Consider the following 25,051-nt stretch of genomic DNA (forward strand, 5'->3'; position numbering starts at 1 on the left):
AAGAAGATTCTCAATCCCAGAAACAAATATATGGGCAATTCTCTGGGGATGTCAACCAAGCTTGAAACTTGATAAAAACATATTTCTATTTTATTTTGCACTGATATTTGATTCTAGTTAGATGGATACTCAACTAAGTTAAGTAACTTGAATATCCTTGGATAATTTCCTAGGACAATACTTGTTATATGGACAAAAAAGTCCTTTTTTGGTTGTTGAATATAACAGTTTATTCGCCACAATCGATGTTTTTGTCACATCACCAAACATAAGGGCAAACGTAAGTGTAAGTTTACGTAACACCGGCTCTCCGTCTTTAAATTCAACTCTCTCCGCTCTCCGAGAGTTACTCTCAGAGAGAGCATTGAAAGCCACCGATAGCCGAAAGCCATAACCGTTTTGAGGCAATCGATCTTTTACGATCGATTTTAATTTTGAAATGGAATTAAATTGTTTTGAACTGCAGAATTTATAGATGTTGAGTTAATTTCAGGAAATAACGTCAAAATAGAAATGTAGAAGCATCCCCTTCATTAAAACCCAGTTAACTTTATTCTCAATTCCGATTCGATCCCAGAAACGAATATTTCTCCCTTGGCTGTGCATTTACTTGGACCAATTTAATACTTTCAAGTCAGCTTTACATAACGTGTGTAATTTGATCGTATGTATGTACATAAAAGCATAAAATATATTGCAAAAATACATATGTATACATGGTATGTGTGTTATATAATTCTCTCTATAAAGGTTGTAAATCTTGCGTACGGCTGTTAATTAGAATATTTGTTTACATCTGAACACTTAAAATCCACCGTCCTAATCCACTTACAACTTTAGACCTACATTCTAGCTTGTTTAACGCGTGTTTGAGTGTTCTTTTTTTGTTGTTGTTGTCGTTGAGTCCGTGTGCATTATTCTGTAAATCTGTTCAACATTGCGGCATTGTTCGTTAAAAATGGTTGTTTAAAATATAAATATCGATAATTTAACAGGTAAAAAGAAATAATTTCGTAAGAGTAGTTGGTTAAAACAAACAAGGGGCAACAAATCCGTAAAATATGTATACACAAGTCGTCTGTGCTATCTCTTCCAAGCGATCATAAAGACGCCTGCTCCGTGACCAGCACCACGCTCTGCTCCTGGGCGATGGCCGCCAGCTCCTTGAGCCACTCATCCATGAGCACGGCGCACAGGGCCAAGTCCCGGGATCGTTCGGTGCCGCTCGTGCTGGCGATAATTCCCATGGAGGCCACCGAGTCAAGGGACACTGGTTCGGAGTTGAAGCCACCAGTCGACGGGCCTCCGTCCAGGCCGTGCAGCGTGCTCGTCGAGTGGTTGGTGGCGTTCGACTGGGCGGAGAGGGTTTGGGTGGATCCCCCGATGCTGCTGCTGCTCCCAGAGGCCGCTGACGAGGTGGTCGTGGCTCCAATTCGTGATGCTCCCGATTGCGGTTGCGTACTCAAGCTGGTCTCGCATGTGCCGCCGCCCGTCTGCCCTTGTGGAAAACCTCTTCCCTCGGCACTGGCATTATTCCCCACCAGGTTCGAAGCAGCTCCTAAAAATTTCAAGCGCTATTAGTTCAAGATCATAATTCTATTGAAGTTTTTGGGTTAATTGTAACAGCAACAATAATAACAAATACATGGAGTTCTACAAATGTTCATCATACTAAACTTTAAACTAATTTTCTAAGGTTTAGTGGGAAAGCAGAAGGTACAAAGCTCTACAGAAATAACGAGACTACGCACTAAGTTTAACAAGACAATGCAGGGTTAGGTTTGATTAAAAACTTTAAATACTTTTATCAAGCGTGAAATATTTACCGGTGAAGAATGCGTAAATTTGTGATAAGCCAGATGAAGCTAAGATTTGTTTTGTATTTTTTCGTTTCAATAAAAAAAAAAAAAGAAATAAAAGAAATTAATTTATTATCAACGATGCCTGCGGGCATTTTACAGAGATATGTGTGAGCCAATAAAGCCCTGAATGAGACCTGTTCGTGATAGTTACATAAAAATGTACTTCATTCAATGATTTTAATGACTTTATCGTTTCAGGCTCTAATGCAGGGCTCAAAGTGTGTGTAAATGTGTGTGTTTTGTGAGTGATGTGTGAATATCTTGACCCAAAACCAACTTTCTTCCAACATCCAACGCTGCAGATTTGTAAACTGTTGGTGATTTCTATTTTGTTTGCTTGGTTTTTCTTTTTTAGAAATATAGAAGTTGTGCAAAAGTGTGGCAGAAACGTGTTTCAGCTGCAACTACTCACCGGGGGAGCCATTCGGAGGCGCCGTCGACGAGGAGTTTGATTTCCTGCTAAACATGCTGGTGATGGATTTGCTTATGCTGCGCCTCTTGTTGTCGCTTCGCTTAAAGGGATCGTAGGCGCTGGTGGGCGTGGCCTGCACGGGCGTGGCAGCCGAAAGAGTCGCGTAGGCGGACCGCAGTTGTCCCTGCTGCTGGCCGGAATTGCTGACCACCTGCTGCTGTTGATTGTGATGCATTGGCGAGCCCTCATTGCCCTTCCTTGCGTTGGCCAAACGAAACTCGCGATCAATCAGTGACGAACGCGCCACATCAATGATCTCCAGCGAATCCTCCGTCACGGGCAGCTCAGCATCTATCTGTTGCTTCAAAATACGCAGCACCTGGTGAAACGAGGGCGTATCCGAGGTGATGGCGATGTCAGAGCGCAGCAGCAGCGAGTGAATCAAGGGCAGGGGATACCAGGCCAAGCGGGTTATCAGCCCGGTCAGGTGAAGATTGACATACAGCGAGTTGCTCGTGAAGGTTTGCAGTTTGCCCCAGATGGCATTCAGAAAGGGACCTAAAAAACAATGAGATTAGTAATAAGAAATACATTTAGTTAGGTTTACAACTCTCACCCAAGCTTACGGTGCCCTGCGCAAACAAATCCTCCGAGAAATCCAGATCCGTCAGTAGCAACTCATTGCGATTGTTGTGCGATACGCGCCAGGCTTCTCGTCTGCTAATGCTGCTGCTGTTGTGCTCCAGCTCCGCCTCGCTGGCTGTGGTGGCCAAGGTCGAATCCGTGGCCTCGCTCTCCTCGTCCGCCGGTCGCCACTTGAAGGACTCGTAGCCGCTGGACTCGCCTATCGATTGCAAGCTATCCAGCTGCTTCTCACCCGACTCGCTGGGGATAACAGCTACTCCACCTCCTCCGAATTCGCTGAAGAACTGCCTGGCCAGTTCCAGGGCGTGGGCGTGAACTTTTCCCTGTCCGTGGCGTGGCCACTTTTGGTAGCGATAGCTGTTGGCCCACTTGAGGCAATCCCTTTGACACTGGGCGATTCGCCAGTGGGCCTCGAAGAGATAGGCTTGGATATTAGCATACAAACTATCACCAGTGTGCACGCCGTAATAGTTCCAGTTGGCTCCGATCGTCTTGCTCATCACCGGCGACGGGAGACTGGGCAGCGGCGTTAGATCACCCACCACCTGCTCGTGGACACTCTTGGGCCTGGCCAGATCCCGGGCCCGCTTCATCACATCGGGCGAGAGGTCCAGGAAGAACTCACTGCTGTTCAAGTACGGATCGATCTTGTTGATCTTGTGGCGATGCGAGATGGGCACATGCTTGCCGGGCAGCATGAACTTGAGCAGCAGCTCCAGCATCAGATCCTCGCAGTGGAGTCCCAGCAGGGTGTCAAACAGGGCCATCGTGACCATGCAGAGATTGGCATCCGGTGAGTTCAGGCGCTCAACCAGAGCATCCAGTATCCGTTCACCGTCAAACTTTTCCGTGTCGAGCAGAAAGCGCACGAAGGCGCGCAGCAAACCGGGTTCCGTGATGGAGCGCAGGATGAGGTCCAGATACGACATGGCCGAGATTTGCGAGTCGATGTTCGTCTGAAAATGTTTGCCCTTCAGTGTCTGCGAAAATGGAGCGCAAAAAGTTGTTTCGAGATTTCGAGGTGTGTGTGTGTGGTTAGCTACGGGGGAGGAAAAGGTACGAGAAACACACAAGAAACGGAAAGCCCAAGGCGGTGCAGATCCCTAGAAGCTAATAAAGTAGATATTGGCAAGGCCCGGTTCTTAAAACATACTATTTAGATTTCTTTATTTATTTACGCGCATGTTTTAAACAAAAAATGTCAACAACTTTTAACAACAACAAATTGAAATTACTAGTATTCAGTATTACTGTTCTTTAATATTAAATTGAAATTACTAGTAATAACTATTACTGTTTTTAATATTAAATTGAAATTACTAGTATTCAGTATTACTGTTCTTTAATATTAAATTGAAATTACTATTCTTTAATATTAATCACTCTTCTTTGATATTAAATTGAAATTACTAGTATTCAGTATTACTGTTCTTTAATATGATATTGAAATTACTAGTATTCAGTAATATATAAAAAATTGACAAAACAAATCTCCAAATCACTTTTTAAAATTATTTAACGCAAAACTTTCATTAAAGATTCCTTAACCAATATCTACGGAATTATCTTATTTCAAGACTTTTTCGAATAAAAAATAGACGTAGGACATAATGATTCGCTTGCAACCAACACCACAGAAATGCATCGAAGACAAATTTTTACGAAGAGAGACCGAGACGAGACAAAAGCTTTGGCAGGACTCACCTGAAGGATCGCCGGTCCCAGGACGGGCACAATGAAGCCCTGGTACATGAAGTCCAGCAGCTGCTGCTTGATCATCTCGTGGGCCACCTGAACGACGGCATTGCAGAACTCCAAAGCGTTCATGAAGAGCGTCAGCTCGGGGATCTCCGTCACATCGTCCGGCGTGATGCGATGCCAGTCAATGGAGCTGATCTCGATGCTGTTGGGCAGACGTGAGTAGAGACCACCCAGGCCGGTCACCAGCAGCGGGCAGATCGAGGAGTACTGGGCTATGTACGTGCCGATGTTGGAGTTCTTCTGCGAAAGCGCCATGCACAGGAGCAGCGCATCGCGGGCCTGGTGGCCAAGGCTGCCCTCGCGATGGACGTACGGGATGAGCAGCGAGAAGATGATGAAACTGCAAGTACATTGGATAATTAATTGAAGCCAGTTTAATGCCGTCACCATTTATGGGTGTATTATTTGTTGTATTCCTGCCTTATCAAGCTATCGCCGCTTTTTTTCGTTGATGAATCATAACATAAATTTGGACTAAGCGCTTTAACACTTGATAATACACGAAATACTACATTCTATTAGGCTTTTTAATACATTTCAAATAGAGCCCTGCGTGAATCATTTAATTTTTGTGTTATCATTCAATTTTTTTATTATAAAAATTGAAAAATTATTTTTATTTTTTAATTTTTATTTTAAAAATCATGTGAATTACGATCCCTGATTCTATGTGAAATAAATTTAATGTTTTTTTAATTCATTTCAAATTAAATGAAAGAAAGAATTATTTTTATGCATTTTTTGAATTTGCCAGATTTCTTTTGTGCTTTCTTTTGAGTACAAAAAGTGGACAATTTTTAACAAATCAATGTTAACTGCATAGTAAATAAAATCCAGGCAGATTTAATCACAAAATTATGGCCCTTTCTTTCTCAAAAGAAATTGTCGTTTGAATTATTTCGGAATTCATGCCATTCATTCATTCAATTCTATTAAACTCAGAATTCAAATTCTATTAAACTCAAAATTCTAATTAATTCATTCATATAAAAAAAAAAAATTTTAAATAATTCATTGAATCTATTCATGCAGGGCTCCAATTTTAAACTCTATTTCGCTCACTTGGTTGTGGTTCCACTTTTGGGCTGCGCCACGTTGCCATTGAGTATCTGCTCCTGGACCTGCGTCTGGGCGGAGAAGAAGAAGAGGTCCAGCAGGTGGACGTTCTGCATGAGGACCACGCACAGCTGGTTCAGCAGGATGACGAGCCGCTTCTCGAGATCGGGCGGGAAGATCTCGCCCTGGCTGGAGGCCAGTATCTTGAGCAGGGGCCGAAGGAAGGGTTCGTGGCAGAGGAGCTGGTGTCGCGAGTGGCTGACGAGCAGTTCGTACAGCTTCAGCTGCTCCAGACGCACTGCGTTCGCGTAGCGTCCCGTGGTGCAGGCCCATTCGTACAGCTTGTCCAGCAGATTCTCGCTGAGCAGGAATTCCAGGCAGGGAGCCGCCGGCGGACCACTGGCCTCGGCCGCCGGCAGCGAGACCTTGTTGCAATGATGCAATTCGACGAGCAGCAGGGTGACCATGTAGTCCAGGTGGGAGACCACGCCCAGGACGTCGTCGTGGGAGGGCGGAGCGCTGTGCTGGATGATCTCGTGGGCCTGCTGCCAGTGCTTGCAGAAGCTGTCGTAGCAGGCGCGCGGATCGCAGTCCGTGGCGGCGTCGATGGGTCGCTGGCGGAGTGGGCCGCCGTGTCCAGCGGAGGCAACGCCCCCGCCGCTGCCGCTGCTCTGCCGCAGCCACATTATGTATGTGTGTGCGTAAGATTTGGTGGCTTTTACAGCCGCTGGTCCGCTGATAACTGCTCCTCCGTGTGCGTTGCGTTTGCTATCTCGTTTTGTGCTTTTGTCTGGTGAGTATTTTGAATGTTGCCTGTTTTTTGTAAATATTTAAAAGCTGAAAATAAAAAAACGGGGGTTAGTAAAATACTAGCTATTTACAAGAACAACAAGTGCACGCCGTGACACACTTACGCTCACACACACAGGCAGGTACAACCCACACTTATGTAGCCATTGTTGTTGCTGGTGGTTGCTCACCTGATGAATTTGGCTTTGATCGTCGTCATCGTCTTGGCTGCTATCTTCCGCTCTCCAAGCCTCGTCTCGCCACGCCCATTATCACCTTGCAGCGCCCTATTTACGTGGGCTCTTACGCCTGCAGCATTTGCAGCGCTGCTTTTTTTTGGCACTTCACTTGGGCAATTACAATTACAAATACAATTAAGTGCTTGTACTTGTACCAACACTTCCGCAGATCTGCGGACTAGGTTCGCGTCCTTGCAGCTCGGATTTCGCGCATTTACCGCCGTTTTTGTGGTCAGCAGGGGGGAGGCAATCCAGCCCACACTTTATTGCTTCATTTTTCACTATTTTCGTGCGTTTCGAGTGCAATTTTTCGCGTAAATATTTACAATTATCTGCGCACGGAAATAGAAAGTTAGCGATGTGCAACTGGTAGTGAAATATATCGATATATTGGAAGTAGCAGAGGTGATTCTTGCATTATCGAGATTTTATGAAATCGAGAAATTAAATATTTCTCTTTTAAAAAAAATTTTTTTTACTTGGACTAATTTATGTCCCTTTTTCATACAATATAAAAAACATATACAAAACCTATAAAATAAATACATTTTTATTATTATTCAAGTGTTTTACTTTAGCCGATATATTATCGACGATACTTATGTGTGACCAGACTTGTGCCATAAGTCAGCTGTTTGCAAGACCGCCATTTGAAATTCAAGAAATAGTAATCAGGTGGTTGAAATGGTAAATAAAATAGTTTACCTTATTTATTTGTATTATTTTAACATGGATTTCCCTAAAGCGACGCAGTTTGGCGCCCAGTCAACGGGGCCCCCAGCGTCCCGAGTCGCGGCACTCCTTCACGCCGCCGCTGCTGAAGAAGAACAAAAGGACATGCCAGCAGGAACTGGAGCGGGAGCAGGAGCTGGACAGGAAGCGCCAGAGCGCCCTGCGCGATGACACCAATACCGTAGAGCTCCCACTGCCCATTCGCATGGCGAACAGCGAGTACGAGCGGGCCATTGCCAAGGTGCTGGCCCGGAAGTTCAAGGTGCCCATGGACAACTACATACCGGATTACGGGGGCAAACGAGTCCTGGGCGTTCGGCGCTGCGTCACCCGGCGACCCCTGCACGATCCACTGGCCTGCAACGCCCTGGTGCTCTACCATCCGCCGGAATACACGGAGCACGAGCGCATGGCCATGGATCCCAGCCAGATTCTGGTCCACGTAGTGGTGGATCCGCTGCTCAGCAACATCCTGCGGCCCCATCAGCGTGAGGGAGTGCGCTTCATGTACGAGTGCGTGGAGGGAAAGCGGGGCAACTTCAATGGCTGCATCATGGCCGATGAAATGGGCCTGGGCAAGACGCTGCAGTGCGTCACCCTGGTGTGGACACTACTGCGGCAGAGCGCCGACTGCAAACCGACGATCAACAAGGCCATTGTCGTGTCGCCGTCGTCGCTGGTGAAGAACTGGGAGAAGGAGTTCACCAAGTGGCTGCAGGGAAGGCTCCTCTGCCTGCCCATGGAGGGAGGCAACAAGGAGAACACCATTCGAGCCCTTGAGCAATTCTCCATGACCTCATCCCGGCTGGGAACGCCCGTCTTACTCATCAGCTACGAGACATTCCGCATCTATGCGGATATTCTATGCAAATACGAGGTGGGAATGGTGATATGCGACGAGGGGCATCGCCTCAAGAACAGCGACAATCTCACATATCAGGCTTTGATGGGTCTGAAGACCAAGAGGAGGGTCCTGCTCTCTGGAACGCCCATCCAGAATGACCTGACGGAGTATTATAGCCTGGTGAACTTTGTCAATCCCGAGATGCTAGGATCGGCGGCCGTTTTTAAGAGGAACTTCGAGAGCAGCATTCTGCGGGGCCAGAATGCAGACTCCACGGAGGGGGAACGCAAAAGGGCCATTGAGAAGACGCAGGAGCTGATTGGACTGGTCGATCAGTGCATCATCCGTCGCACTAATCAGATCCTAACCAAATACCTGCCTGTTAAGTTCGAGATGGTGATCTGTGCGAAACTTACGCCGATTCAGCTGGAGCTTTATACTAATTTCTTGAAATCCGATCAAGTGCGACGTAGTTTAGCAGGTAAGTTAATCTGTTATTTATTTAAAGCTTTAAAACAATCATTATTCTTTTAAGACTGCAATGAGAAGGCCTCGCTGACGGCACTGGCGGACATCACAACCCTGAAGAAGATTTGTAGCCATCCGGATCTCATTTATGACAAGCTCATTGCGCGGGAAAAGGGATTCGAGAACTCGCAGAACGTGCTGCCTAGCAATTACAAGCCAAAGTATGTTTAGTTGTGAATGGTGAAGATTTTATTGACTATTTTTCCTACAGGGATCTCAATCCAGAGCTTAGTGGAAAGTTTATGCTCTTAGACTTCATGCTGGCCGCCATACGGGCCGATGGCAATGACAAGGTGGTGCTCATCTCGAACTACACACAGACCCTGGACTTGTTCGAGCAGCTAGCCAGGAAGCGAAAGTATGGGTTTGTTCGCCTCGATGGCACCATGTCCATCAAGAAGCGCTCGAAGGTGGTTGACCGGTTCAACGACCCGGAGTCCGACAGTTTCCTGTTCATGCTGAGCAGCAAGGCCGGCGGTTGCGGCTTGAATTTGATCGGAGCCAATCGCCTGTTCATGTTTGATCCGGACTGGAATCCGGCCAACGATGAGCAGGCAATGGCCAGAGTGTGGCGAGATGGACAGAAGAAGCCGTGTTACATTTATCGCCTGGTAGCCGTGAGTATCTCAGATATTTCTTTGAAATTTTACTAGAAAATTGTCTTTTTTAGAGCGGTTCTATTGAGGAAAAGATCCTGCAGCGGCAGACGCACAAAAAGTCCTTGTCCAGCACAATTATTGACAACAACGAGTCGGCCGAGAAGCATTTTACTCGCGACGACCTCAAGGATTTGTTCACATTTGATGCTAATATTCTATCCGATACGCACGACAAGTAAGCACTTAAATAGGCACCTTATTGGTTTTAATTTAAACATTATTTTAATATTTTTTTTAAGACTCAAGTGCAAGCGCTGCGTGCAAAATATCCAAACGAAGCCACCGCCCGATGACACGGACTGCACCTCGCATTTGTCCCAGTGGTATCATTGCTCCAACAATCGAGGCCTGCCCGACAGTATTCTCGCCCAGTCGTGGACGGACAGCAAATGCGTGTCCTTTGTCTTTCACCACCGGTCGCAGGCTCAAGAGATTGTGGCGAAGGCAGAGGAGGAACCGTTGGAGGAGGAAAAACCCATCAGTCGCAAGCGTTTATCAACTCCCCTCAGTGACGATAGTGCCGACGAGGATTTCGTTGGATTCTAGGCAATGGTTTGCAGTTTATTGTTTATCAACTGGCCGATTTTCGTTTACTTAAGTCTAAGCTTAAGATAGTTTTTTCTGGCTTCCCTCGCAATCTTAACAATTAAATAGTTTAACATTTCAAAAATGGAACCAGCACAAAATGTCAACGTGCTAGGGATAAAAGCTCTGGCAAACTAGGAATCAGTCCAGATTTCGAGTTTATTTCTTTTGAAATACTGATTAATTTCTATAGTCTAAAATGGTCGCCAATTGTACGAAATTATAGGTTAAATAAACTTCGCGACGAAAGGAGTTTGGAAAAATTCGGATTCTAATGTGGAATTATAGTAGATATTTAAAATCAACAGCCAACTCCGCTAGCACGTTACTCTCTGCGCATAAAAGCAACATGGCATTTAGCAACGTCCGGATTAAAACCCTGTCAGATACAGATTAATATTATGTGTGTGTATATAAGTATTAAACCATTCGCAGTGTTAACACAGTCAATTGAACACTTGATGTCTAGAAGTTATACATCAATGATTTTATGCTCCAGCTCCACCCAGACATTGCTCTTCTCCGGCGCCTTCAGAAGCGGCGAAGGCTGCTGCTGTAGCTCGGCTAGAAATCCTCCGATGGCCTGATAGTACCTATGAATTAACCACACAAAGAATAAAGAGGAAGTAGTCTTTAAAAGCGAGCTCATACCCGTCCACTATCCAGGTGTCGTTGTGCGATCCTCCAGGGAACTCGATCAGGCGCTTCAGCTCGCTGCCGCATTTGGTATACAGGCCACGCATCATGCGCGGCGGCACAAGTTGGTCCGCAAGGCCGGATATAAACAGAAAGGGAACCGAACACTTGCCTATCTTGCTCATGGAGTGATACTACAAAGGTGTCGACGACAGGCAATAAAGTTACACATAACATAAACAAGCGAAATAACGACCCACCTTGTTCTTAAACAATAGATTTGGTATATACTTCACAGAGGGGTGCACCAGTTCCACGGCCATTTCGGGTATGCTGCTAAAGGTGTTCTCCACAATGGCGCACATTAGCTTCTGTCCATAGACGGTGTCTGCGGCCACGTCAACGACCACGGCTCCGCCCAGGGAGCGTCCGAAGAGGATCAGTTGCGAGTGATCCAGGTCGTGGCGCGTGTGCAGGTAATCAATGGCCGCTCTGGCGTCCGTAACCAGACCTCTTTCAGTGGGTACTCCAGTGGAAAGGCCATAGCCTCGGTATTCCACCATTAAAATATTACAATGCAGATGGTGGTAGATGCCCCAGACCTGAAAAGTGGGTGGGAATGTTGTAAGGTCTCGTTTTTCAGTGGTTTTTGGGTTCTACTAACGTTCTGCATGCGGTGGCCCATGTTGCCAGCGTTGCCATGGAAGTAGAGCAGCGTGGGCACCGACTTGGAGCGCTCCTCCGGCTGGCTAATCCAGAAGGCGTGCAGCGTGACATTGTCCGGGGTTTTGATGCTGACCGTGATGTGCGGCAGGTTGTGCATCGTGGGAATGGGTATGTAAATACGGGAGTTTGCTGGCAGGTCCGGGTGGTAGAGCAAAAGGTCCTGGGCATAGTAGAATATCACTGCAAGGGGAAGATTCGATATATTAAGACCGAAAAGATGATTTAAGGCAAATACGTACGCAGGATGATTCCAGCGAAGAGCACCAACGTCATGTAACCCCCGTAGAAGTAGTAGAAAATGAAGCACAGCAGAAAGGATGCCAGAACTCCCACTCCAACGCCCCGCGACTTGGGCAGAGCGATGCCCACTTCTTTCATGTTCGCCTGCTTGGCCAGCTGCGCTACATGTCCAGTGCTCTAATTTAATTAAATTGCATTAATTCCAGCACCCGAACGCAAGCACCGTTGTAATTGTACACCGCCCACAGCTGACTTGGAAGACACCTGTGCGTTGCGATAAGTTATCGATAGCACGTACAGTAAGCACTGGCTACTGGCAAAAACGATAACGTTCAAAAGCAGGGAGACTGATTTTATATAGGGAAAGTAATTTATTAACTTAATTATTTCATTTAATTATTATTATTTGAGACTTAAATATTTAAAAATTGTCTAAAATAAAATGTAATAGTAGCACAAATTAAATTAGGGTATTTTCAAAACTTTTAAATAAATTAAACATTTACATTTTTGTTTTAGAATTTTTTAACATCTGCGATTAGTGGTCCAAATCGATGGAGCTAAAAACATACTTTCATTAATTTTTTATTGTTAGTTCTTGTGAAATTATTTGAGATTCCAGTGCTGGTTTTCTACAATGCAGACCGGGGTTGTTGAATTGCTGATTTTTTAAAATTTAACTCGTGTTTTTTTTAAAATTTAACTTGTACGTGACAGCTGATATACAGCTGACCGAACTCAATTGTAATTATTTATTTTCGTGCTCCTACAGTGGAACATTGTTTTAACAAACAGCTTAAAGAAAAAAAGCTCCTTAAAATAGTAAAATTAAAATTAATTTATATGTTTACAATAAATTGTATTTAATAATTTATTTGCCAGCACGATACATCCCATATCATCACTGTCGCCCAAGTGCCATCTCTATTCAAGCATGCACGGGCACACTAATCCAAGATGGTGGAAAGATTTCTGCTGCGTCGCATGAGTAAAACGTGAAAAACGATCTTTTTGTTTCGAAAAAGTGCATTTAAAAACAAGTGGCCTGCAGGAAAAACATAAACATTCGCCAGCGAACGCATGCAAGTGAATTGCCCGTATTTAATGAGCGCTACAAGGCAACTGTGTGTGCTACCACGACAATATAATGAGCCAGGTGAGTAGGCCTTGAAAAAGCTGTGAATATCGAACGTCGGTGTGTGTGGAAAAGTCGGAAAAACTATGAATTTCTCCCATCATTCGAAACGGGACGAATCGAATCACTTTGATCCCAGTTGTCGTGTGAGTATGAACGTAAAACAAGTGCTACATACGAGCCCGAACGCTCCGTTTAGTGGGCGTGGCAGCTGCTCAGCCCCAAAGTCCGTAGAAGTCCCCTCGTCGCGCGAGACACCCGCACTTTGATGGCTGGCCGTGCGGCTGCTGGCGGAGCACTGGGACAAAAGGATTAATTTAGCCATTACTCCAACTGTGTTTCATCCTTCCAACGCTGCCGGAACGCTCCCAACACTCCGACGTGGCAGCCAAGGTGGATTTTGTGAAAATCCATTGGGTACCCATTTTCGCAAATTCTACTCAAATTCAAGAATTTCGGTTTGTTTTCATCGAATGCGGCCGTAAAAATCCTTCAATTTCCATGGATTTCATTCCTTTTTCGTCCAAATTGAAAATTTTCATCGATTACGTAATCAGAAATTGCTAGGTGCAAAGTTTTCTCTCGCAGATTTCTGACCAATTTCCTGGGGATTTCGAACCCGCCAAAAGCAACCGGCAAGGCATTTTGCAGAATTCCAGCTCATTTTCGAGGAAACAATTATTTAAAATAATTTTTCCCCATTTGCCAAATCTATTTCCACAGTTTTGTGCCTTTTTCAGGGAAAGATCGTGTCCAGGAGACGGAACACCCGCTTGTTTCTAAAGGATTTCCTGGTTTTTGGCCACCAGGAAGAAGTGTCTTGTGATTACCGCGTTCCGTGTTAAGTGGTCATGTGATTCCGGCGTATGCTACCTAAAACCGTGACCAATGATCGATTTCCTCGACCTTTTTGGTCGGTAAAAGTGATTTAAACGAATTTCTGGAGAGGATTGGCGGTGTGGGAGCCACCAACGGACTCTTAACTAAAAGTTTACCCACTCGGTTTTCTTTCTTTACCTTTTTACTAACGGTTAAGATCAATATTTTCAAAGTGAAGCGTGATTTTATTAAGAATTTACCGCTTTTAAAGTTGTGTCCAAGTCTGGACAGGATTAGGCTTCTATTTTCTCTAAAAAAGCCAACTTGAGTCTTGCGTAATGGTCATCTGGTTAGGTAAAACAGTGCTCTTCTCTTGAGGAACCAAATAAGGGATATATTTAAACTTTTCTACCATTTTCCGTCAATTTTAAAGTAGGATAGTGAAGATTTGGACAGGATTAGCCGGCTTTGAGCCCGTGTTGATACTCAAAGTGTTTTGTTTCACACGGTTCATCAAATACCAATTAATTTACCCTCACCGTAGATTAATTTAACCTTTAATTTCTTTAAAACCACCCAGGCACTCAATGAATCGGCGAATAGTATTGGCTCAGACGAACAAGATGACACCCGGGATGAGACCAATGGCACCGACCATAGTGGCAGTGGCAGCGGCAGTGGCTCCTCCGGCTCCGACTCGGATTCGGACAGCTCCTCGGGAAATTCCAGCGATGGACGCAGCTCGCCGGAACCAGAGGACAAATTGCAATCGGTGGCAGGATTTCCACCGACAGCCGCTGCTGCCCAGGCGGACAGCAAGACGAACGGGTTCACAGACGACCAGGAGGAGAGCTCCAGTGAGGGTTCCAGTGGCAGCGATTCCGATTCGGATGCTGAGGGCCCAGCAGACCAAAACCAGACCAACAACAATGCCAACTCAAGCAGCAGCCTGTCCAAGGAGGAGCAGGAGGACAATGAGACTGAGGCTGGTCAGCAGCAGCAGCCAGCCAGCGATGCCTCTGCGGATGAAGCAAGTGATAGTTCAGCCAATGTCTCGCCCACATCCTCCAGCAGCAGCAGTGTAAGTGGGCATACTCGGTTACTTTCCTAAGAGTTCCTAACCTTTCTCCTTAAAGGAGGAGGAGGAGGAGGACTACAGACCCAAGAGGACGCGCCAGGCGCGCAAACCACCGACTGCCGCTGCGGACAAATCCAAGAAGGCTCCTGCTACCAAGAACAAAAAGAAAACGTGAGTTTAGTCAGGCTTCTCTTATCGTATTTTCTTCAAAGCCTTGGTTTTCTTTTGCCAGCTGGGACTCGGACGAAAGCGATGAGAGCGAGGACAGCGAGGAGGATGTGTCCGCCGCCCACAAGCGCAAGGCAGCAGCCACTACCTCCAGAAGCAAACCAGCACAACAGCAGCAGCAGCGACGCCGGGTAAAGTCCTTCAGTTCCGAGGACAGTGACGATGAGGATGCCAGCAAACGGTAATGATCTCCACTCTAAAGCTTCGTACCTTTTCCTGATCCCTGTCAATCCCTCAGCTGCGCCACCCGCCGCACGGCCGCCGCAGTTAGCTACAAGGAGGCCTCCGAGGATGAGGCCACCGACTCGGAGGATCTGCTGGAATTCGAGTACGATGAGAGCCAGGCAGCCACCACTGCAGCCGCCGCCGAGGAGGAGGAGAAGTGCGAGACCATTGAGCGGATACTGGCCCAGCGTGCTGGCAAAAAGGGATGCACTGGCAACCAGACCACGATCTATGCCATCGAGGAGAATGGTTTCGATCCAAATGCCGGCTTCGATGAGAAGGAAAGCTCGGAGGCGGAGTGCCAATTCCTGATCAAGTGGAAGGGCTGGTCGTACATCCACAACACCTGGGAATCGGAGGCTACGCTGCGCGACATGAAGGCCAAGGGCATGAAGAAGCTGGATAACTTTATAAAGAAGGAACAGGAGCAGGCCTACTGGCGACGCTACGCGGGTCCCGAGGACATTGACTACTTTGAGTGCCAGCTGGAACTGCAGCACGAGCTGCTCAAGTCATACAACGTGGTGGATCGCATCATTGCCAAGGGCTCGAAGCCAGACGACGGCAGCGAGGAGTATCTGTGCAAGTGGATGTCGCTCCCGTACGCCGAATCCACGTGGGAGGATGCCGCCTTGGTGCTGCGCAAGTGGCAGCGCTGTGCGGAGCAGTTCAACGAGCGCGAGAACTCCAAGTGCACGCCATCGCGTCACTGCCGAGTGCTCAAGTATCGTCCGAAGTTCTCGCGCATCAAGAATCAGCCCGAGTTCCTCTCGGCGGGCCTCACGCTGCGGGATTACCAAATGGACGGCTTGAATTGGCTGCTGCACTCGTGGTGCAAGGAGAACTCGGTGATACTGGCTGATGAGATGGGTCTGGGCAAGACCATCCAGACAATTTGCTTCCTCTACTCGCTGTTTAAGCTGCATCATCTCTACGGACCGTTTCTGTGCGTCGTTCCTCTCAGCACCATGACTGCTTGGCAGCGGGAGTTCGATTTGTGGGCGCCTGACCTCAATGTAGTCACTTACCTTGGCGACATTAAATCCCGCGAGCTCATCCAGCAGTACGAGTGGCAGTTTGAGGGCTCCAAGCGGCTCAAATTCAACTGCATTCTCACCACCTACGAGATTGTGCTGAAGGACAAACAATTCCTGGGCACGCTGCAGTGGGCCGCGCTGCTGGTGGACGAGGCGCATCGTCTGAAGAACGACGATTCGCTGTTGTACAAGTCGCTCAAGGAGTTCGACACCAATCATCGCCTGTTGATAACTGGTACTCCACTGCAGAATTCGCTCAAGGAGCTGTGGGCCCTGCTGCACTTCATCATGCCGGATAAGTTTGACACGTGGGAGAATTTCGAGGTGCAGCACGGGAATGCCGAGGACAAGGGCTACACTAGATTGCATCAGCAGTTGGAGCCGTATATTCTGAGAAGAGTAAAAAAGGACGTGGAGAAGTCGCTGCCGGCCAAAGTGGAGCAGATTCTGCGTGTGGAGATGACCTCGCTGCAGAAGCAGTACTACAAGTGGATCCTCACCAAAAACTTTGATGCGCTGAGGAAGGGCAAGCGCGGCAGTACCTCCACCTTTCTCAACATAGTCATCGAGCTGAAGAAGTGCTGCAATCATGCTGCTCTTATAAGACCCTCGGAGTTTGAACTTATGGGTCTGCAGCAGGATGAGGCGCTGCAAATGCTGCTCAAGGGTTCCGGCAAGCTCGTGCTGCTCGATAAACTTCTCTGCCGTCTGAAAGAGACGGGCCACCGCGTGCTGATCTTCTCGCAAATGGTTCGCATGCTCGATGTGTTGGCCGACTACCTGCAGAAGCGTCACTGGCCCTTCCAGCGGCTCGACGGAAGCATCAAGGGTGAGATGCGGCGGCAGGCCTTGGACCATTTCAATGCCGATGGCAGCCAGGATTTCTGCTTCCTGCTCTCCACGAGAGCCGGTGGATTGGGCATTAACTTGGCCACCGCCGATACGGTGATTATCTTTGACTCCGATTGGAATCCGCAGAATGATTTGCAGGCGCAGGCGAGAGCCCATCGCATTGGGCAGAAGAACCAGGTCAATATCTATCGCCTGGTCACCGCGAGATCTGTGGAGGAGCAGATTGTGGAGCGGGCCAAGCAGAAGATGGTGCTGGACCACCTGGTCATCCAGCGGATGGACACCACGGGACGCACGGTGCTCGACAAAAGCGGGAACGGGCACTCGTCCAACTCGAATCCGTTCAACAAGGACGATCTGTCTGCTATCCTGAAGTTCGGAGCCGAAGAGTTGTTCAAGGACGAACAGGAGCATGACGACGACCTGGTTTGCGACATTGATGAGATTCTGCGCAGGGCGGAGACTCGCAACGAGGACCCCGAAATGCCGGCAGACGATTTGCTGTCAGCCTTCAAGGTGGCCAGCATAGCGGCCTTCGAGGAGGAGCCAAGTGATACGGTCAATAAGCATGACCATGAAGCCGCCGGCGAGGAGGACGACAGCAAGGATTGGGACGACATCATTCCGGAGGGCTTCCGCAAGGCCATCGACGATCAGGTGCGGGCCAAGGAGATGGAGGATCTGTACCTGCCGCCGCGGAGAAAGACGGCTACCGCCAGCCAGAACGAAGGAAAGCGGGGAGCTGGAAAGGGAGCGAAAGCGAAGCAGCAGGCAGACGACTCCGGCGGCGATTCGGACTACGAACTGGGCTCCGAGGGCAGCGGTGACGATGGGCGGCCACGCAAGCGCGGAAGACCCACGATGAAGGAGAAGATAACCGGGTTTACGGATGCCGAACTGCGTCGCTTCATTCGCAGCTACAAGAAGTTCCCTGCTCCCCTTCACCGCTTAGAAGCCATCGCCTGCGACGCCGAGCTGCAGGAGAAGCCGCTGGCGGAACTGAAGCGCCTCGGCGAGATGCTGCACGACCGCTGCGTTCAGTTCCTGCACGAGCACGAGCACCAGGAGGAAGAGCACAAGACTGCGACGGCCGACGAGACGCCGGGCGCCGCCAAGCAGCGACGCGCACGCGCCACCTTCTCCGTGAAGCTGGGCGGCGTCTCCTTCAATGCCAAAAAGCTGCTGGCCTGCGAGCAGGAGCTGCAGCCGCTCAGCGAGATCATGCCCAGCCTGGCCGAGGAGCGGCAGCAGTGGAGCTTCAATATCAAGACGCGTGCCCCGGTCTTTGACGTCGACTGGGGCAACGAGGAGGACACCAAGCTGCTGTGCGGCATTTACCAGTACGGCATTGGTTCCTGGGAGCAAATGAAGCTCGATCCCACGCTCAAACTCACCGACAAGATTCTGCTGAACGACACGCGCAAGCCGCAGGCCAAACAGCTGCAAACGCGTGCCGAGTACCTGCTCAAGATCATCAAGAAGAACGTGGAGCTGACGAAGGGTGGCCAGCGAAGGCAGCGGCGTCCCCGGGCATCGCGGGCAAACGAGGCCAAGGCGGCCAGTCAGTCGGGTAGTTCGAATTTGGAGAGCAAGTCGCATGAGGCCGAAGAAGCTGGAGGAGCTTCCATTGCCGAAAGCAGTAATAGTCAAGTGGATCCCTCCACCGCACAATCGCCACACAATGCCTCCACCGCTGATCACTCGAGTAGTACGGCAAAGAAAACCAAAAAGTCCAAGGCCAGGTCGAAAAAGACCAGCGCCTCGGACAACAACGGCAACAAACCCATGCACTTTACGGCCAACAACGAGCCGCGGGCCTTGGAGGTGCTCGGCGACCTGGATCCCAGCATATTCAACGAGTGCAAGGAGAAGATGCGGCCGGTGAAGAAGGCCTTAAAGGCTCTCGATCAACCCGATGCCAGTCTCTCCGACCAGGATCAGGTGCAGCACACCAGGGATTGCCTGCTTCAGATCGGCAAGCAGATCGATGTCTGTCTCAATCCGTATGGTGAACCAGAGAAGAAGGAGTGGCGCAGCAACCTCTGGTACTTTGTCTCCAAGTTCACCGAGCTGGACGCCAAGCGCCTGTTTAAAATCTACAAGCACGCACTCAAACAGAAGACGGGCGAAGGTGGCGAAGGAAAGGGAAAGGATGCCTCAGGAAGTCCTACTAAATCCAAGCGCAATGGCCTGGCGGCGGAGGAAAAGGACAAGGAGCGCGATAAGAGTGGCGGCAAGAAAAAGAAGAAGGACAAGGAAAAGGAGTCGCGTGGCACACCCTCCTCCAATCGCTTCGCCAACGACTCGCCACTCAAGCGGAAAAGGGATGAGAATGATGCCGAGGGCAGCGGTGGAATTGCTGGCACGCCGGGCGGCGGAATCGGCGATCATCTCAAGTCCATGTCCTTCAAGCGGCTCAACATGGACCGCCACGAGGAGCGCAAGAAGCATCATCGCGGCGCCGACTACTACGGAGGCAGTGGCCCACCGATGGGCAGTGGAGGAGGCTATGAAGGCGGTGCCCGCCGGCAGGGACCCACCTCTCCCTCCACGCCAAACAGTCGTGGCGGTCGAGGAGGCTACGAACCACCGCCAGCTCCTTCCGGCTACACACCGGAAATGGAGCGGTGGCATTCCCGCGAAAGGTAAAGTGCTTCCTCAATTCTCATACCAGGATTCCTAATATATACTTTCCCATTACAGATACAGCCAGGAATACAAGAGAGATCGCTACGACGGCTATCCGCGCAGTGGAGGAGCTCAGGGCAGCTATCATCGCGAACGCGAACGACGTCCCGACAAGCGCAGGTAATTAATAGTTATACCCGTTACTCGTAGAGTAAAAGGGAATATTTTATTCGTGCAAAAGAATGTAACAGGGAGAAGGAAGTGTTCCCGACCCTATAAAGTACATATATTCTTGATCAGGATCACTAGCCGTGTCCGTCTGTTCGTCCGTATGAACGCTGAGATCTCGGAAACTACAAAAGCTAGAAGATTGAGATTTCCCACACATATTTTTGGGCCTTTTACACAGCACAAGTTTATTTCATCCGAGCGCCACGCCCACAATCGCCCACTAACGATTTTAAAATGTGTCTGGCGTCCACACCTTTAAAGATTTCCGAGAAGTATAAATGCCAATTTGTTGTGTATATTTATACCTTTCAAAATGTAGAAGACATTTTTCAAATCGGACCATTCATTAAAAAGTTATGCGCAATCGAAAAAATCTTATATATATACATCTCCCTCGCACTTCCTTTAGCCGAGTGACGGGTATTAGATAGTCGGCACACCAATTTGGATTTTGAGCTTAATTTGTGCTTTTTCAAGGTTTCGAATTAGATACATTTTTATTTATTATTATAAATATTATTATTTACATCTCTTTTATTATAATTAACTAATTAAACAAATGGTCCATCATTTTAGATATCCATCTGGCGTGCCGCCGCATGGTTACTCAAGCCACTACCTGCCGCCCAACTACTATGGAATGCCGAATGGAGTCGTTCCCGGTCTGCCGCCACCGCCGTCCGGGTACCGCGATCCCCGCGGCTATCCGGTGATGCCGCGCGACTATCCTGCCGACTACAGACGCAGCGACTACGAGCGGCGCACGCAGACCTGAGGAGTTGACTCTCGAACCCGACTGTCTATTGTACATAGAACGCCTAGACTTAAGAGTGGCTGTCCAGCCAATCGACACAAGAAACCCAAACCACAACCTGCATACAATACGTTAAGCGTAGTAATACCTAGCAGCTAACTATACTTCTACCTATAATTTCACATCCGATCGCACAGAGGGCAAGCACCGCACCATTATCATCATCCAGGGTTCAGCGGCAATACCTGCATACCTAATCTTAGACTTTCTGTGTATAAATCATAGGCTTTAACTCGTTCATCATTGCGAAACATTATTTTTATACTACTCAACTGTACAGAAGGTGCAGCGGGTCATGAATATTTGTGCTGTGTGAGGTATGTGGCCCATGGATGCAAGCAAGTCGTTTAAAAGCTTTTAAACCAACAACAAATTCTCACTATATTTAAACACCAAGATATGTTTGTAAACACAAAAACGAAAGCAATGGGGGCCGTTGAAGAATCGTATCAAGGTTATGAAATATAGCAGCAGACTAATCATTTGTTTAATGTCTATATTGCATTCGAACTTTTATATACCGTTTAAAAATAAAGAATCAGCGAATGATCCAGAGAATTGTAATTTAGTTAAAATTAAAGATAATAATATTAATGATATATTAATATATAAAGTACGTTGTAGTGTCTGAGAAATCTATTAAATATATATCAATAAATTATAAAATATTTAAATTTAAATGGAGGTGTTTTGTTATTTGGGAATTAAAAAAGGAATTTTTAATTTTACTGATAATATTTCATGATAGCGAAAGTTCCCACGAGTTCCATAATTCCCACGTTCCATTTTTGAGTCTTACCCAATGACGCTATCTTGACCCGACGCACATGCTCAGCTGTTCCATCATTTAACCACCAAAATCATGGACAACGAACACGGATCTGAGTTGGGCACCCAGGAGTACTGGGAGTCCAGCTACAATCGTGAGATTCGAAACTACAAGAACCACGGGGATGTGGGCGAGATCTGGTTCGACGAGGACTCCCAAACCCGGGTGATTGACTGGCTGCTGAAGCAGGAGGAGATCGGAAAACAGTCGCGAGTACTGGATTTGGGCTGCGGCAATGGCATGTTCCTGGTGGCTCTGGCCAATGAAGGATTCGACCAGCTGACCGGCGTGGACTACTCCCCCAAAGCCGTCGAGTTGGCCCAGAATATTGCGGCGGACAACAGGCTAAGCATCAGCTACCAGGTGGCGGATCTAACCCAGCAGCAGGATGCTCTTGGTCAGTTCGATGTGGTCCACGACAAGGGAACCTATGATGCTGTTAGCCTTTGTCCAGAAAATCCCAAGGAGAAGCGTGCTCTTTACCTGGACACGGTGGAGAAGTTGCTGCGAACTGCAGACAGTCTGTTTGTCATCACTTCCTGCAACTGGACGGAGGAGGAGCTGGAGACGAGCTTCGCCGGGAAGTTTGCCAAGCACCACACCATTCCCACGCCGACATTCAAGTTTGGTGGTAAAGTGGGCAACGTGGTTACCTCCGTTGTATTTAAGAAAGTTAAATAAAGAATATTGGAGAATTTGTACTGCGCTATGGAACATATCTTTCTATTTAGGGATTGCTTTAAAATCAATTTTGTATAATTATTAAAAATGCTTTGTATTTAAGAAGGTTAAATAAAGAATATTGGAGAATTTTTACGTCCTGCGTGAATCATTCAATTTTTGTTTTATTATAGTGAACCATGAAATTTCTCATTTGTTTAATTCAATTCTATGTGAAATAAATTGAATGTTTTTCTTATTAATTTCGAATTGAATGAATGATTAATTTTTATAAATTTTTAAGAATTTGCCAGATTTTTTTGTGCTTTCTTTTGAGAACAAAAAGGGGAAAATTTTTAACAAATCAATGTTAACTGAATAGTAAATAAAATTCAGGCAGATTTAATAACAAAACAAGAGAGAACGCTATAATCGAGTGCCTCGACTATTAGATACCCGTTACTCAGCTAAACAACTTAATAGAAATATGCCTCCTTTTTTGTTTTTCGAAGCTGGAATTAGCTCCCGTTTTTTACCCAGGGAACTCCACGTGGAGGCCTTCTAAAACTTTCAATTCTGCCTAGCACATCTTCCGTCTCTCTCTAGCGCAGGTGAATGCACTTGTGAAAAACGAATACGAGCAAAAAGAGACAAAATGCGCGCCCTTTTCAAATAATTTAAAATTTGCAATAACATATTGTGAATTAGTGTGACCACAGAAAAAAAGGACAAAAAGTTCAAATTAACCATCTGAATAGATGGCGCTATTGTATATTGAATTGAGCCATCTACCCCAAGATATTGGTACTACTGGCCATGAAAGGCGGAAATGTAGGCGCTAGACAGGTTTAAGCGTTAAATGGGTTTTGCGGGCGTTAGAGTGGGCGTGGCAAACTTTTACTTGGCCAATCGATATGTATTGACGAAACAAATACATATCAGTTACTATTTTCATAATAGCTTCAAAACTGTGGGCGATAGAGAGGGCTAGTGGGCGTTAGAGGGGGCGTGGCACCTTTTTGAAATAAACTTGCGCTGCGTAGGAACTCCCAGAATCTGCATGCAAAATGCCAATCTTCTAGCTTTTATAGTTTCCGAGATCTCAGCGTTCATACGGACAGACGGACAGACAGACAGACGGACAGACGGACAGACGGACATGGCTAGATCGACTCGGCTAGTGATCCTGATCAAGAATATATATACTTTATGGGGTCGGAAACGCTTCCTTCTACCTGTTACATACTTTTGCACGAATACAATATACCCTTTTACTCTACGAGTAACGGGTATAATTATGGCCATTTCTTCTTCTAAAGAAATTGTCGCTTGAATTATTTCGAAATTCAATTCTATTAAATTCAAAATTCAATTTTATTAAACTCAAAATTCTAATTAATTCATTTATATAAAACAAACAATTCAAAATAAATCATTGAATCCATTCATGCAAATTTTGTACGTTAATATGGAACCGATGTTTCTTTTTATAGATTGCTTTAAAATAATTTTATTTAAAAGTTAATTTTGTATAATTATTAGAAATCTAAATATTTATAAAAAATATAAAATGCATCACATAGTAAAATTAAGGTCATGCAAAAGGTATAGTTTAAATTGCGCGCTTTCTTCTCGGGACAGGAGAGCCAAGTGGAGCTACTTGGTGGAATGGAATGGCCTGCTCCTCCGCAAAGGCCAGGAAGTCCATGCCGTAGTGCTGGATGAGTTTCGTGAGCATGGCGACATCGGCCTCTGCCTGGTGGGCATTACTAGCTGGTCGCTGGAACTTACTAGTGTAAAGACTTCCCAGTTGGTAAACTCCTTTGGGCGGAAAGCGCTTGTTCTCGGCACACATCAAACCGCTGAATAGCTGGCGTCGTGATCGGAACTCTTGGGGTTTCCGCTTGGCAGGAGCCTGATCCTCCTGGTCATCCTCCTCCTCATTATTGCTTAGTTTCTTGCGCTTTAGAGAAGCTTCATCAGGCGTCAGAATGGGACGTTTTGGAGTCGTTTCGTTCCTAGCTCGCCAGTCAATCTCTTTTGCAGGTTCTGGCTCCTTGAAGTCAGATTCAGTTTCTTTAATGGTTTCCGGTTCCGAAATAGTTGCTTCTTTTTTGAGCTTGTCGTCGATCTCCAGGAATGCACGTAGTGAATCCACACAAGTCATGGACTGGGGAAGCTCCATGTTGAGTTTTTCAAAGGCCTGCCTCAAAATGGGAAAATCGAATCCCCAGCCATTGTGAGCCACCAGGCAAACCGGCGATGGCAGGTGTTTCAGGAAGCTGATGATGAGTTGGGCGGCATCCTCGTCCAGCTTGGACTCCCGCTCCAGGAGGTAGTTGCTCAGACCTGAAACGTGATGAAATTAATGAGTGAATCACTGCTCTTTTTTGGGATTCCCTTTGGCAAACCTGTGGTTCTCTCAGCCTCCGGATGCACCATCATGGACGGTTGGAAAAGCAGGTTCAACTTGTGCAGTACACGCGGTGCCGCTGGCACCTCCGGCTCCTGATCCTTCTCCTGGTCCTGCCCTCCATCCTGGGCCACCTTTTTCTTGAGAAGAGCTGCTTCAAAGGCGTAGATGCACAGCTCCGTGATGCCCACCCGATTATTGCTGTAGGCAGGCAGGTTGGTCGTCTCCAGGTCCAGCACGGCAAAAGTGGAGATCTTCGCCTGATCTTCCGCCAGATCCACAAGCACTTCTATTGGAGCCATCTGGAATTCCACTGGAATCCAGGACTCCGTTTTATTTGAAGTGCGATTGCAATAAGAATGTTTGAACATTTACCAACACTAAAAGT

General features: G+C 47.2%; 6 protein-coding genes across 11 annotated transcripts; 3 read left to right on the top strand and 3 right to left on the bottom strand.

Moving 5' to 3' along the window:
• Positions 1-594: 594 nt before the first annotated feature.
• Positions 595-7,125, bottom strand: LOC108062065 (FHIP family protein GG24907). Of its 5 annotated transcripts, none has more exons than XM_070215932.1 (7): positions 6,717-7,125; positions 5,743-6,573; positions 4,624-5,020; positions 2,891-3,875; positions 2,275-2,832; positions 1,827-1,865; positions 595-1,558 (listed from the first exon to the last, which is right to left on the bottom strand). In XM_070215932.1, the coding sequence occupies exons 2-7, from the start codon at positions 6,420-6,422 to the stop codon at positions 1,101-1,103; spliced, it is 3,117 nt and encodes a 1,038-aa protein (XP_070072033.1). In that variant the 5' UTR covers positions 6,423-6,573; positions 6,717-7,125; the 3' UTR covers positions 595-1,100. The 5 variants fall into 5 exon arrangements, with proteins under 5 accessions (XP_070072033.1, XP_017004068.2, XP_070072029.1 ...); XM_017148579.3 differs by having other exon boundaries at positions 2,891-3,899; XM_070215928.1 differs by having other exon boundaries at positions 2,891-3,899; positions 6,651-7,125.
• Positions 7,126-7,373: 248 nt separating this feature from the next.
• On the top strand, positions 7,374-10,708 carry okr (DNA repair and recombination protein RAD54-like okr). Its single transcript, XM_070215830.1, has 6 exons — positions 7,374-7,451; positions 7,510-8,821; positions 8,876-9,029; positions 9,080-9,485; positions 9,539-9,702; positions 9,767-10,708. Exons 1-6 carry the CDS (start codon positions 7,449-7,451, stop codon positions 10,071-10,073), a joined length of 2,346 nt encoding a protein of 781 aa, XP_070071931.1. The 5' UTR covers positions 7,374-7,448; the 3' UTR covers positions 10,074-10,708.
• Bem46 (abhydrolase domain containing 13-like protein Bem46) lies at positions 10,058-11,979 on the bottom strand. Its single transcript, XM_017148639.3, has 5 exons — positions 11,714-11,979; positions 11,413-11,654; positions 11,009-11,350; positions 10,764-10,942; positions 10,058-10,705 (listed from the first exon to the last, which is right to left on the bottom strand). The coding sequence occupies exons 1-5, from the start codon at positions 11,850-11,852 to the stop codon at positions 10,585-10,587; spliced, it is 1,023 nt and encodes a 340-aa protein (XP_017004128.2). The 5' UTR covers positions 11,853-11,979; the 3' UTR covers positions 10,058-10,584.
• A 666-nt stretch (positions 11,980-12,645) lies between these two features.
• On the top strand, positions 12,646-21,441 carry Chd1 (chromodomain-helicase-DNA-binding protein 1). Of its 2 annotated transcripts, none has more exons than XM_070219721.1 (7): positions 12,646-12,870; positions 14,249-14,749; positions 14,805-14,917; positions 14,979-15,155; positions 15,213-19,733; positions 19,792-19,896; positions 20,524-21,441. In XM_070219721.1, the coding sequence occupies exons 1-7, from the start codon at positions 12,862-12,864 to the stop codon at positions 20,720-20,722; spliced, it is 5,625 nt and encodes a 1,874-aa protein (XP_070075822.1). In that variant the 5' UTR covers positions 12,646-12,861; the 3' UTR covers positions 20,723-21,441. The 2 variants fall into 2 exon arrangements, with proteins under 2 accessions (XP_070075822.1, XP_017004042.2); XM_017148553.3 differs by lacking the exon at positions 12,646-12,870 and adding an exon at positions 12,877-12,995.
• A 145-nt stretch (positions 21,442-21,586) lies between these two features.
• Positions 21,587-22,293, top strand: LOC108062012 (EEF1A lysine methyltransferase 2). Its single transcript, XM_017148504.3, has one exon. The coding sequence runs from the start codon at positions 21,624-21,626 to the stop codon at positions 22,269-22,271; it is 648 nt and encodes a 215-aa protein (XP_017003993.2). The 5' UTR covers positions 21,587-21,623; the 3' UTR covers positions 22,272-22,293.
• A 1,437-nt stretch (positions 22,294-23,730) lies between these two features.
• On the bottom strand, positions 23,731-25,037 carry LOC108062000 (uncharacterized). Its single transcript, XM_017148490.3, has 2 exons — positions 24,662-25,037; positions 23,731-24,599 (listed from the first exon to the last, which is right to left on the bottom strand). The coding sequence occupies exons 1-2, from the start codon at positions 25,032-25,034 to the stop codon at positions 23,863-23,865; spliced, it is 1,110 nt and encodes a 369-aa protein (XP_017003979.3). The 5' UTR covers positions 25,035-25,037; the 3' UTR covers positions 23,731-23,862.
• Between the last annotated feature and the right edge of the window lie 14 nt (positions 25,038-25,051).

Source organism: Drosophila takahashii, chromosome 2L (genome assembly GCF_030179915.1).
Source record: "Drosophila takahashii strain IR98-3 E-12201 chromosome 2L, DtakHiC1v2, whole genome shotgun sequence".
In the NCBI taxonomy this organism is placed as follows: domain Eukaryota; kingdom Metazoa; phylum Arthropoda; class Insecta; order Diptera; family Drosophilidae; genus Drosophila; species Drosophila takahashii.

What these genes read in the sequence shown, in the direction of transcription:
- LOC108062000 (XM_017148490.3), bottom strand. Translation starts at nt 25,034, where the DNA reads ATGTTCAAACATTCTTATTGCAATCGCACTTCAAATAAAACGGAGTCC. An exon ending in GGAGGCTGAGAGAACCACAG is followed by an intron (nt 24,600 to 24,661) that starts GTTTGCCAAAGG and finishes ATCACGTTTCAG; the next exon opens with GTCTGAGCAACTACCTCCTG.
- Chd1 (XM_017148553.3), top strand. Translation starts at nt 12,936, where the DNA reads ATGAATTTCTCCCATCATTCGAAACGGGACGAATCGAATCACTTTGAT. An exon ending in CATCCTCCAGCAGCAGCAGT is followed by an intron (nt 14,750 to 14,804) that starts GTAAGTGGGCAT and finishes TTCTCCTTAAAG; the next exon opens with GAGGAGGAGGAGGAGGACTA. An exon ending in ACCAAGAACAAAAAGAAAAC is followed by an intron (nt 14,918 to 14,978) that starts GTGAGTTTAGTC and finishes TTCTTTTGCCAG; the next exon opens with CTGGGACTCGGACGAAAGCG.
- Bem46 (XM_017148639.3), bottom strand. Translation starts at nt 11,852, where the DNA reads ATGAAAGAAGTGGGCATCGCTCTGCCCAAGTCGCGGGGCGTTGGAGTG. An exon ending in TGGGCCACCGCATGCAGAAC is followed by an intron (nt 11,351 to 11,412) that starts GTTAGTAGAACC and finishes CCCACTTTTCAG; the next exon opens with GTCTGGGGCATCTACCACCA. An exon ending in GACACCTGGATAGTGGACGG is followed by an intron (nt 10,706 to 10,763) that starts GTATGAGCTCGC and finishes GTTAATTCATAG; the next exon opens with GTACTATCAGGCCATCGGAG.
- okr (XM_070215830.1), top strand. An exon ending in CCTAGCAATTACAAGCCAAA is followed by an intron (nt 9,030 to 9,079) that starts GTATGTTTAGTT and finishes TTTTTCCTACAG; the next exon opens with GGATCTCAATCCAGAGCTTA. An exon ending in CTATCCGATACGCACGACAA is followed by an intron (nt 9,703 to 9,766) that starts GTAAGCACTTAA and finishes ATTTTTTTTAAG; the next exon opens with ACTCAAGTGCAAGCGCTGCG.
- LOC108062065 (XM_017148579.3), bottom strand. Translation starts at nt 6,422, where the DNA reads ATGTGGCTGCGGCAGAGCAGCGGCAGCGGCGGGGGCGTTGCCTCCGCT. An exon ending in TGGGACCGGCGATCCTTCAG is followed by an intron (nt 3,900 to 4,623) that starts GTGAGTCCTGCC and finishes CCATTTTCGCAG; the next exon opens with ACACTGAAGGGCAAACATTT. An exon ending in AATTTACGCATTCTTCACCG is followed by an intron (nt 1,559 to 1,826) that starts GTAAATATTTCA and finishes TGAAATTTTTAG; the next exon opens with GAGCTGCTTCGAACCTGGTG.
- LOC108062012 (XM_017148504.3), top strand. Translation starts at nt 21,624, where the DNA reads ATGGACAACGAACACGGATCTGAGTTGGGCACCCAGGAGTACTGGGAG.